Source organism: Chlamydotis macqueenii, chromosome 1, assembly GCF_036417535.1.
Source record: "Chlamydotis macqueenii isolate bChlMac1 chromosome 1, bChlMac1.mat, whole genome shotgun sequence".
Taxonomy (NCBI): domain Eukaryota; kingdom Metazoa; phylum Chordata; class Aves; order Otidiformes; family Otididae; genus Chlamydotis; species Chlamydotis macqueenii.
In genome coordinates, this window is record NC_141556.1 from 118,753,200 (window position 1) to 118,765,686 (window position 12,487).

The 12,487-nt window shown below is 41.3% G+C and overlaps 1 protein-coding gene across 4 annotated transcripts in view; it reads right to left on the reverse strand.

The window, feature by feature from the left end:
• The window catches only part of ERG (ETS transcription factor ERG), a 145,066-nt gene that overhangs the window by 98,529 nt on the left and 34,050 nt on the right, over window positions 1–12,487 (reverse strand). For all 4 annotated transcript variants that reach the window (XM_086765470.1, XM_086765425.1, XM_086765434.1 and 1 more), the window contains exon 2: window positions 9,128–9,215. In XM_086765470.1, coding sequence (XP_086621596.1) covers window positions 9,128–9,166 — 39 coding nt within the window. In that variant the 5' untranslated portion in view covers window positions 9,167–9,215. The remainder of the gene's footprint in view (window positions 1–9,127; window positions 9,216–12,487) is intronic.

Genomic DNA, 12,487 nt, shown 5'->3' on the forward strand with positions numbered 1-12,487 from the left:
GCCAGCCCCATGACAGAACAGAAAACATAAAACACAAAGGTAAAAAGGGTTACACGTCTGGGAACAAAGCTCCCCCTCCTATTCCCAGCTGTTCCCTTAGGGGCAGCGGCAACAACATTTGGTGCGTGTTCAGATTTCCGATGCAGAGAGATTAGCACTGATTTAAGCCAACGTACCACACGATGCTCCTTCTGACACCTATCCGAGAAGCACAGGCCGTGCTCAGCCCGCAGGCTGCCGCACTGGATGCAGGATTTCTCACGTTTGCAGGATTCCTCCCATGTTATTCACAGCCCTGACATCTGCCAGGTTTCTGGGTTCCTGGAAAATCTATATATATGACCAAGGCAGTATGGACAAGTAATTATGTCAGCTCATCCTGGAAAGCTCGCAGCACACCACAGATTTATCTACCTCCTTTTGAGCGCTACTTTGCTGAATTTGAAATAGCAGGTTGCAGTGTCCTACCAGACTTTAGCTGCTCTGCATGGAGGTGATAATGACTGCCAGTAAGTTTATCTTTGATCCAAGGTAATCACGGACAAAATGAAATATATAATGTACATGCCAAACACTTTTTTCAGGCCTCAGCAGAAGAAGAAATTGATCCCTTTCGTGTCATAAAAAAAAAAAACAAACCACACTGGAAGCAACAGAAGTACTGGCTTAGGGATGCAGGGGATGTAATACAGTAAAACTCACCCACCTTAGTTGAGTTTAACTGTGTTATAAATCTTGAGGGTAACATTTGGGTTTTGCAGGTTATTAGGCAGCAAAAAGTTGTATTTCTGAGCAGGACTCGATAGTGAAACTGTAGAGCCTGTTGGTACAGGGCTCACTGGCAAGACAGATATGGGAATTCAGGGGGACAGTAGTGGTCCTGTCATCCTTTCTGTTCTTCTAGGGCAAAAAGGACACAATCCATATTTTCAACAAAAAGAAACAACCCAAATTGTACCAAGAATACACCTATGGTATAGAATAATTTTCTCTTTCTAATGAAACATGCCTGGAAATACCCAAATACTGACTACTGGCTTTAGCCAAAGAAGAAATATTTTTCACAGTAAGAATTTGAATCAGTTCAGGAAAGAACTCAGAGTCTCAGAATGTCCTACAGAATAACGGCCAAAGACTTATGGCAAATCATAAAATAGCAAGCTGGTGGAAGGTAACTAATCAAACACCCATAACTTTTTATAAGGTAATGTCTCTATTAATAATCTAAAGAAGGGGATTAAGCAACACATCAGTGAAAGATATTACACCCCAAAGTCACCTTTGGGACACAAACAGGACTGGTAAAATAACCCAAAAGAGTCTTGAGGAGATTAGAACATGGGTAGGAAATAATGAAATAAGATTTCAGATTTAAGGAGGATGCTTGTCAGTATGATTATGCAATATGAGATCCAAATGAAGGGGGAAAGAGAGAGCGGGGAAAGTGAGAGAGAAGAGATTCCATTTTGAGCATCACGTGCAGAGGAAATGTATCACCAAGCCCAAGGGAAGCTCTCCCTGTGTGCGGGCTGTTGGAGCAGCAGCCCCTGGAGTACGCTTTTCAGGTCCAGGAGATGTTACTAGAAGGATAACAACGTGGTGATTCGTGACCAAGCAGAAAGTACAGCTGAAAGCAGGGCTGGATGCAGCTGCGGTGGTGGTGGTGGGGAAACGCTGCCTGGCCCCCACCACCTGAAACGGACTGTGACCAGAACTAATGCAGACAGGCTGTGGGATGCACGGCAACTTCCCCAGAGCTCTCCTTATAAATCTCCCTCTTTAAAAAGGTGAGAAGGAACAAAAGCAGTGTAAAATTAAAGGAGTTTGGATCTGTACAGAGCAGATACACAGAGGCTGGTCAGAGAAGGGAGCAGGGTGGCTGCATATGAGGAAATGCTTTATGATAATGAGTCACGGGGCATAATCTCGCAAGAGAGGTTAAAGATGACCCATTGCTTGAGATATCTTTGGCCAGATCAAGGTAAAATACAAATCCAGTGTACATTAAACAGTAATCCCTGACTCACTGAGCGATAATCTCTGCATACCTTTAGCATTTGCCCTGTTTGAGGATAGTCCTGGGCAGGTGGTTTCTGTAAGCACTTGTCCAGGAAGGAGAAGACTGTCAATACAGTCTCTCAGAGTCCCAAGGCTGCCCAAGCACCATGCTGGTGGAGCCCTCCGAGGCAGACTGTCTTGCACTCCTTCCCTCAGCGCAGGCAAAAGGCCCTGCCCTGCAGGCATGAAACACAGCACGGATGCTTGGGCTAGTGGAGTTGCTGACCCTGTCTGCCAGGGTGGCCAGGACCTAAGAAGGAGAAGATATCTATCTACTTTGGTAGTGGGTTTGAGAGAGATTTACAGGCAGCAAAACAAGCCTGAGATTTGGGAGCCCTCAGTCCTACTCCAGGCTCTAGAGCAGAGGAAGAGGAAGGGGAGAAATCTTCTTTCGCAGTTTCCCCAAAGCCTCACCCTTTTTGTCCCTGTCCCTGTCTGTCTGATCTCTCCTTCCCAACTTCTTCTGTTAACTTCTCCCCACTCTCAGCTCGCCACCCTGGCTCGAGTTTCCAGGACCATCCATTTTACAATTTCGACTCATCAGCAGTAGGAATGTCCAGACTTCTAACCGTCTGGCAGACTGCAGAAATGAGATTTGAACAAATCTGACTCCACATAACAAAGGGTTAGTGTAAAGCATATGTATCAGCCAGAGCATTGAAAATGCATTTGGTACTCTTTAGTTTGCTCTTTCCTGCTTATGAAAAAGATAATTTTTGTTTAAAAATGGCCTCACTTAAGGAATTATCCATGCCATTAGTCCCCAGAACAATAGAGATTAAAGTCTCTAGACCATCCTCTATCAAAATAACATACTTTTCTTTGAACATGTCATTAACACTGTTTTCCATCTGGCTGTTGGCAGCAATCTTGGATTTGCTCCGAATTGCTGAAAGTTCATCAATTATAGTACACAGAAGCCATTATCTCTCTTTTCCTTTAGCAAGGAGGTATTTGCTCAGGCAGATAGAAGGAGGCAGAGTTCAAGAGAAAAGAGTAAAAAAAAAAAAAAAAGAAGAATTTACTCATGTAAACTCTGTGACAATCATTTGGTTACAATCCAGAATTCAAAACTCACGAGAAGTAAATCAGAATTTCTGCATATAAGGAGATTCTAGCTTTCAAATACAGTAATGACTCTGGCATTATTACACGTAACTGATGTATGCTGACAGAGGATGGAAATAACACACCAGATTTTAAGCCTGGCACTTCAGGGGCTCAGTGAACGAGCGCTGGTGCGTGGGAGTGTCACCCACATTCATGATAAACTCAGCTCCTTTATTTTATGAGAACTCAGAGTAAACCATGGCTATCGTTCAAACAAGATTTAGCAACTGTGATCCAGCTAGTAGAATTAGTAAGAAGCATAGTGAAATTGAAACAGTGGTGTTACCCTTTCAGTACAAAAGCAGGGGAAGAGCTTTTAAAGTTTTGCCAGAATAATGAATGAAGTACACAGTGAGGGGTAAGCAGAGGGAATTGGACTCAGAGCAACTCGGTAATGGCAGCTTCAGGGACTGCTGATACTGATGCTTTCTCACATCTGTCACCAAGGGACATTTGTAAGGCACAGGATGAGAGCCTGCATGCAGCAGTTATCCCGGAGCAGCTGTCAGGCAGCAAGTTTGCAGCCCAGACAACCTACAGTAGCTTGTTCACCTCTGTGCGCCGGGGCTAAAGGCACTGTCTCACAGCTAGAGACCACAGCAGGCAATAGGTCCGTGCGGTCATCACCGGCTCGTACCTGTAGGAGGTTTGGCTCATTAGTCAACAACTACGAGGAGCGGTTATTCCATATTTTCTGAAGGGGATGGGAGTATGTTATCAAATTGACTCCTGTGGTGACATACTGCGATACAGTAGTAGTACATACTCCATATGGATCGCCTGCTCAGCTCTGCTGCAATGTGTCTGCCATTAGCTTACTTCACATGTGACTCCGGGCAAAGCTCTTTGTATCTTTGGCTCAGACTTCCACGCTCTCACTCTTAGCTGAGCTGCCCAAATATAATTTTATAAGCAATGAAATAAGTGCTTTTAGCAATGCAAAGAATCCACAAAGACTACGCGCCTAGCTCAGTCAGGACTCTAAAAAGAAGTGGGAGGAAAAGCCTGGCTTTACCCTCCTTATCCTGGAGGATAATAGCAATTCTGTCCTCCTTCCCTTCTTGTCCCTCTTGCCTATCCAGGCACAGACTGTATTGTGCATACAAAACTCCCAGCGTAATGAAGTCTTGGATACTATTTAGAGACTCTACAATTCCAGGAAAAATAACAGATTATATCAGACCTAGAATATGCTCCTTAATGAGTAACGCCAGTTAAAAAAAAAAAACAGATTTTGCCGTAACACAACAGATTAGGTACATCCAGCAGCATCGCTATACTGCCACAATTTGAAATCCAACATACACTTTGGCCAACAAACGATCAGGTTTTGTAATACTTCCAATGACAAAATGGGATGCTGTGCATGGCTATGTGTGGGTGCCACCTAATTCATCGCCCAAGCATACACATGCTAAATTCATGAGTAATTTTCAGAAACAGCTATGGAGTAATTCTTTTATTTCTTGTGAGAAACCAAATTTTCTTCAATGTAATATTAGATATAGCTTTCACATTTAGCAGCCTCAATTTGATAGGTTCAGAGCAAACAAGCCCTAGTTACATCCACAGAACAAATGAGGTTGTACAGACACAGACCAGCTGAATTTGGCTCAAAGTGCCCTTTAAGAAATTTTACTTAAAATGTCCTTTTTGATTAAGCTATCTGGGATGTAAAGTGTCCCCTTTTTTCAACTTCCAAGGCAAAAGGCAGTGATGCAATCCACAAGCACCTCTGTTCAGCTGGTGCCATTCACGCATCTCTTCAGTCATCCCAGATCTCAAAATCATCATCAAGAAAAAGAAAAATCAGACCACCTAAACATACACAGACCAAATCTTCCACTGGTGTAAATCAGCCTTGTTTGAATGAAAACTATACCCATTTACCCCAGCGTAGACTCCATTCCTGGTAAAATACAGTAATTTCTTTACCTACAAGACGCACCCTGGACTCTTCCTCTCCCAGTGAGGGCCAAAGGAACAGCAGTACCTCATTTTCTCCTGAGAACTGGTTCCACAAAATCCCCTTGCAGTGATGGCAAAGCTAAGTACAGTCAAACAAGCATTTAATCTTTGCTAATGAGGCTGCTGAAAGTAGAATTTAACCCTTAAAAAAATAAAAGTTTTATTGAATGGTCAGTATTCACGAAGCATACATCACTAAAAACAAAACACGCAGAACTCAGGTAGCATTTGCACAGTCTTTCTGTGACTGTTGTTATAAGACCTAGAGTTTAATGAATAATAGAAAAAAATTAAAATACGTGCATAAATGACAGCTAGTCTTGCCCAATTACAATCTATCCACGGAATTCTTGAAAATATCTCCGACCTTTCTTTTGAGTTTTATGAGATATAACTCTTCTTAAGTTGTTTTATTTAATACCAGTCTAAGCAACTCAATCCTTATGTACTTTCCAAATGACAAACTACCTGAAGCAAAATAGTCCAGACTGACAAAGGCTCAGCTTCCTGGTGAAAACTGTATTCAGCACATTCATGCAACACTCAATTTGGAAAGATAGCAAAAATTGTTTTCTAGAAGTGACCCTTAGAGTATATAGAGCAAGAGATCCACTTTTGCTGTGTTTGAAAACTTCTGCTGGTGACAAATGGACCTTGATCCTCTGACACCATAGACAAAAATCTTTCTTAATATTATGCTTAACATGGAAAATATTACAGCTCCTAATTAAATCAACAGCCTCTTTTAGTGTCACGGGTAGGGTGCGAGGTGAGGACAGAGTTGATTGCAATGAGTCTTGCCTATAAACTCCTGTCCAGCCTGCAGACTCATTAAAGAAAAACCTATTCTGGGAGAGTGAGGGAATACACAAACCTCAGTATAAATGTGAGCGCCTTGTACCCAAGCTCTTTCAACCATCAAAAACTGCTTAAATGACTGCCCAAAAATAATTTATTCATTCTAATTAGGGATACTGGATAGCAAGAAATAATTTTTCTTGCTTTAAGTCAAATAAACACTTATTTTCTTAACAGTTTGCCACTAGTCCGAACAAATGGCATTATTTAAAGCCTTTAGTAATAGCAAACCTTATTAAACTAGGGTGTGGATACCACAAACCACTCAGCATACACTCAACTTTATTGATGTGAGTAGCCTTACTTATTCCAGCCCTCTCACAGGCACTAACATGCGTGGAACTGCTCAAAGATCAGGGCCAAAATTCTCCATATTTTACCAAACTGGAACTAAAGGTCCAAATGTATACATCCTTTTCCTGTCCACATCAAATGTTTATTTTCTTTACGCTTGGGCAAAACACAAGGCTGTGACTCAGGTGAAACTAGGCGTTCAGGAGCAACAGGAACAGATTCACCGTATCAATTATGGATGCTTCATTCAAGCTGAAAAATGTAAAGCTTAATCTTTAGTAGCTATGGAATGAAGCTGCCCAAACAAAATGAGGACACACACATTAAGACTTTCAAAACATTCAAAAAATTGGACAGGATCTGCTTGGGCACTAGAATCTGGCTCTTACCATTTCTCATTCAGGAATGGAGCACAAGACCTGCAAGATCAGTCACATTTTCTCCTGGTAAAGGCAGATTTAAAAATAGCACATATCAAAACTCACATAATGCAAATGAAATCACCCTTTCTGCAAAAAAGATGTCTCTGAATATTCGTATTGCCATATTCATTTATCTTTCACGTTAATTTTCTGCACATGTTCAGGCAGAAAACTTAAATCTTCAAATCTCAATAATTCAGCCACTTCCTAGAAAGTGACCTTCAAAGTTACAGCTCTAAATGTGCATAAAGGAGGCTATGTCTGCTTACTCAAGAAAATAAAAGAAATAATACCATGTGACCAACCTTACAGCGTACAGTTAAACAAAACCATACCAAGGATGACTGTAATGCACCCAATTTGTCCCTTCTACCTCACCCCAGCAATGAGAGATACAAAAGACCAGCACACCAAATAGCCTTTCCCACATCCCATGCGCAATACTTGCTCATAGCTTATTTTTAAGAATGTAGTTACGTCCACTTTTAGAGTCTAAATGAACAGAGCATCCTTGGCAGCTTTCTGAAGAATGTGTTTAGGCCAAAGCAGACCCTAATGACATAAACAGAAATGTGAAGGATTTGATGTCTAGTTGGCTAGCTTTCCTATCCCAAACACAGTATTATAGTAATTGCCTTTTTCAATGTAACAGCAACTTTTGCTTGCTGTTTTTCTGAAAACAGGCTCTTACAGGTTCCCTTGAACACATAATTACAGAGATTTTTATGCAACTCTCTTTTAATTGCTGTAATGAGTTGCATGCGTACTCAGCCCTGTCCTCTCAAACTCCAACTCTCATGGTTAAAAAAACCTGCTTCAGACACCAGTTTCAGCAGAAAGCACACAACTGAGTTCTTAATGTTATTTCTGGCGTTGCAGACACTTCAACAGCATGAAGAGGTACTAAATCCCTTTAAAATTTTTGAAATCTTACTGGTTGAAATCCAGGTGACGAGACACGTTGAGGCAAGACTGCTTAGAGTGGGGGTGTTTTTCTGCTCTTTTCATAAAAACAACTGAGGACCAGAAGACTGTGAAAGTGCTGGCTTTTGGAAAACTTACAGAGAGGGAAGGGACAAGCTCTCATACTACTGCCAGTAGTATCTAAACACAATCCAAAAACGCTGTAAGGAGCTATATAGAGAGCTTCTTTCATTCACTGCGTTTTAATGGGAAAAGTGAGTTGTTTAAAATAATATTTCATTTTTATTCAGTTAAAAATAACTTGGAAAATGAGGCTTTTCTATAGAGAGCTGCTGACTGGTAGATAGCAGTCAACTGAGAAGAAACTCCATGAAAGAAGTTGTAGGAAATGTAATTTCAAGGAAAGACAGAAAGACAGAAAGACACAAAGACAGTCAGAATAAAAGAAAACTTTTCACTTACAGCCTACTTAGCATGGCTGATCTATTTCTTTGATTACAGCAACTGTATTACACCAGCAGTATTTTCAGACAGCATAATTCACACGAATGACAAGTATGCAATTTCACCATATTTCTATGTAAGGATTAGCAGGCTTTTCCTACCTAAGACACTGCTTTATGAGTGTCTTTTTATTTTGTGAAAGAGAATTACTGTTTTTTTCTAGAAGCAGTCAGGAAACCATTTCCAAACAAAACCTCTAGATGACGAAATAATGAGGCAGAAATAGAGTATCCCCCAGACCAGTCAGTTTGTGAGGCTCAGATGCTGCAGTTTATACGCAATGCCTCAAAATGTCTTGTTCATAGCAACTCATCATCAGCTATGCCTGCTAAGTCTAGCAGGTTCCCAGTCTCCTGTGAAGAAGGGTAAGAAATACTCAGTAACAATAGTAATAGTAATAAGAAGAAAGTACTTAAGAATTACTTAAGAAGTAAGAATAGTAATAAAAAAAAATACTTAAGAAAGTAAAAACAGTACAGCAGCTTGTGAAATGTAGCAAAACAATGTTGTTTTAAGGCAATAGCACAGTTCAATGTCTACACTCCTATGACTTACGCAAAACTATGCACTGAATCTTTTCAACGGGATGTTTCTTTGGCTTTGAATTTTCGCATTATGCTCATTTCCCTTCTCCATTTGAACTTAATGTTTGCCATTGGCTTTCCTGGGGCAGAACTGAGGACATATTAAATCATTTTTTTTCGAAGTAGGTGTTTTTTATCAAGCATACCAAATATCAAAGGATAATCAAGGAGTTTTAGTCTTAGAAAAAGTTACTCTCAAAATATCTACATACTTCAGAGCACATCAGTACAGGTGTCAGCAGGACTGACTCAGACAATAGCATAAAAATATCAAGGAATAAAAGAGCCAGTGTTGTACAGTAGCACAATTTATAAACATGCAAGAAAATGTGAAGTATGTAGACATATTCTTTAATTTTATCACTCTTAAGACATCTGAGGACTCACAATAAACAGGAAACTAACCTTGATGTGAGCTGCTGGATCTGGGACAGTCTGAATCATGTCCTTTAACAGGCCAATGTGTTTACCAGGAGCTCAGATCCCAAGGCAGCTGCATAACCAAAGAAACAAAGGTCATATGATTATATTTTAAAAATTTATTTTCAATAGAAATATCTTATCTTTTTATAGACTGGTAAGCATCTTTGCTTCCCCAGATCTCCTTCAGAACCAGTACGGTTGAAGCTCTAAGACATTTCTGTTTCTGTACAGTCTGTTTAGGATATATTTCATACAGTAGAAAACAGTTGGTCCTGAAATTCTCATGGAAAATTGATCTTTATCTGTAATGGACTGTTTTCCCAAAATAAGAACTCTGGGATATGCTCTGCCCTGCAGAGTCCCATTATTCACCCAAGATATCAGGGATTTCCACAATCCCTTCTTCCCAATTTAGAAACGCATAGCAGGATTTGGACAGGTCTGGAGCTGATATAAATAAGTATCATTTCACTGAAGTTGTGCCCGTTTACAAGAGCTGCAAATCTGGTCCAGCTGGTCAATTAACAGCACTTCAGAGCATGGATCTTCTGGGATCTCTTATCCATGTCCGGTAATAAAGTACAGAGGGGCTGGGGCAGGTGGGGTGCATTTGTCTGCATGTGCAGGGAGTGGGGGACCATTAAAACAATCTAAAATAATAACAATATATAATGTAAATAATGTAAAGTACTGTTTAGTAACAAGAACATCAATAACCACTAATATATTGGGATCAATAAGTCAGGAAACTAGAAAATGTGGAAAAATGTAGGAATGTGAATGTCATTTAACATAAACTGGTTTTTTTCTCCATTCTCCCTAAAAACTTGGAAATTCCCATTTTTCATGCAAGAAGTTTCCTTTTGCCCATGACCTTGAACTTCTTTCATCTTTTAAAGCAGCAAGGCACTATCAGAAAAAGAAAAAAATCTTCTTCCTTGGCCCTGGCTTTTTTATTTCATTATCTGTTCTCACATCTACACAAACTTGCCAATCAAATTGCTGATAGCTTTTACCTATTTACTCAGGAGAAATACTGACAGGCTGACCAACACTGAGTTGCAGCTTGCCCCACAAGCAGTCCTTATGACGTAAGGGAACCATTTATAAACTGTGGTACCACACATTGCAACTAAAGTTATCACCATTGGTGCTACCATTTAGATCTTGGTACATTTCCCCCTTATGACTTAAAGGAGCCAGCTTTGTCCCTCTTCAAATCAATGAAAACGAGGTACTTAATTCAATGGACCGTTAGAGAAACCCCAAAACAAGGCAAATTCCAATTTTGTACACTTTCCTCAGCTACCTGTGGATGATCAAATGGGATAGCAATGTCACGGTTTTAAGTGAACATTTTGCTTTCCACAGAACCTAAGTATCTTCAAAGCGAGAGTCACTTGTTTTGGTAAAAGCAAACTTTCAACAGTGATGTTGTTCAGATTTAAGTCATATAGAGACACTAACAGCACTGACATGCCCTTCAGTTCCCTTCCTCCCTTCCCCAGTAAATCCACGCCCGCCATGTTATTAATTGGATTTATGGGATTCATATTTTAAGCTTTCATAACATCATACATAGAATCTGGAAACTACTAGGTTTTATTTAAACTGAACAGAAAAATATTTTTAACCCAGTGTTAGCTCATGTTTTCACAGTTTGCATACGTTCCTCACTGTGTTGCCATAATGGTACCTCACCCCCAGCAAAGATGCCTACCCAGGAAAGAGGGGACTTATGTCGCATCAATGTTTATTTCTGTGTCTCTAATATCTTTGCTCAGCATGCAAGTATGCACGGTGTCTCTCATCCCTACCCGTGTATTTTACTTGGTTAACCAAGGTTTCAGAAGAGAGGTGGGGTCAGATACATTTTGGGAAGCAACTTCCTACACCACCTAGAGAAAGAGAAGGGGCTCTGATGCTTATTACAGAGCTGGGTACGCCCACCCCTCTCTGTCCCCCACAAATGCTGCTTGTCCCCTATCCTGGAGCCTGTTCCCTGCCCCAGACCAACAGCGTGCCACCTTGTTTTATGGTGGAGACAGAGCAGGCAGGACTCCCAGCTCACCAAGCCTGCTACGGCTCAGAGGGCTGCCGAGCTGGAAAGGCCTGACGGGTGCAGGCATTTCTACCTCTCCTGAGCTCTCGCCGCCTGGGTGGTTTGCCCGACAAAGGCAGGATTTTGCGCTTAGGAAGCACGTGTTGAGCTCAGAGGTGTGGACTCCATTCCAGAAATGCCCCGTGTCGCTCTGGGGTGGGAAACAAGACTTTTCTTTCAGAGCTCAGACTTGCTTGAAGCTATTGGATTTTAAGAGAAGTTGTTTGAACTATGCCAGCTCCATTCATATCACATCTTTTCCCCAAGAAAACAGATTCTTTATAGAAGAGAAGATGACAGAGAACATTTGCAAACCAGTTGCCAACTCTACACCACATGGTACGGGACTCAAAGACAAGCAAATGTTAGCCAACATGAGTTGGAAAGATCCATATGCAACTGTTCTGGCCATTTGACTTTTCCCTGTACTTTTACGTGATCCTAAAGGGGAATTCTGCTTTAAACTCAACATTTAGCAGTGTGTTCTTCTTTCCCACCTGGATATTAATTTACAGCTACTCCAAAGTGGGACATGTCCTAGTTTGCAAAAGGCACGACTTTTGTCTTTTCACTTCTGGAAATCATTGTTAAAAAAAAGCTGTGACAGCTTTCCTTGCTTTTTTTCCAAACAGAAATATAATTTTAATTATTTCAGCTCCACCTTTACTGGCTGGAATTGGAAGCTTCCAGACATCTGGTACTAACTTGCTGAACCAGATGGTATTTATTGCCAGAACCTCCTCCACCCCCACCCCAAATTTCATGCTGGTCATGTTTGTGCTTGACAGTCTGTCACAGGGTCTGCACGTGGCTGTAGATTTTGCCCTGCATCCCCTGGCTAGTATGACTCTAATGTGAGAGCCAAAACAACACCCGTATAGGGAGACATCCCTTTTCAGGAAACCAAAACAAGGAAATCGCAACAGAAATTGAAAGTTAAGCACTTGCCTAAGTGCCTTCCTGATTGAGGGTTTAACCCTGGAAGGATATATTCGTAGCCACAGAGCAGGTTTTCTTATAGTTCCCGGCAACCTGAGTCACGACTAGCTTTCATTCATCCTGCTTTAGAGGTACAGGTCCCCCTGGCACCCCACCTCACAGGGGGTCAGAAAGCGGAGAGACAGCAGCAGCCCCGGCAGCACCCAGGGGACAGACCCCGCAGCTCCTGCTGGCACGTGGCCAGGCGCAAGCCCACCAGACAATCGAAATGGAAAAAGGCCCTGTCTCTGAATGGGAAGCCT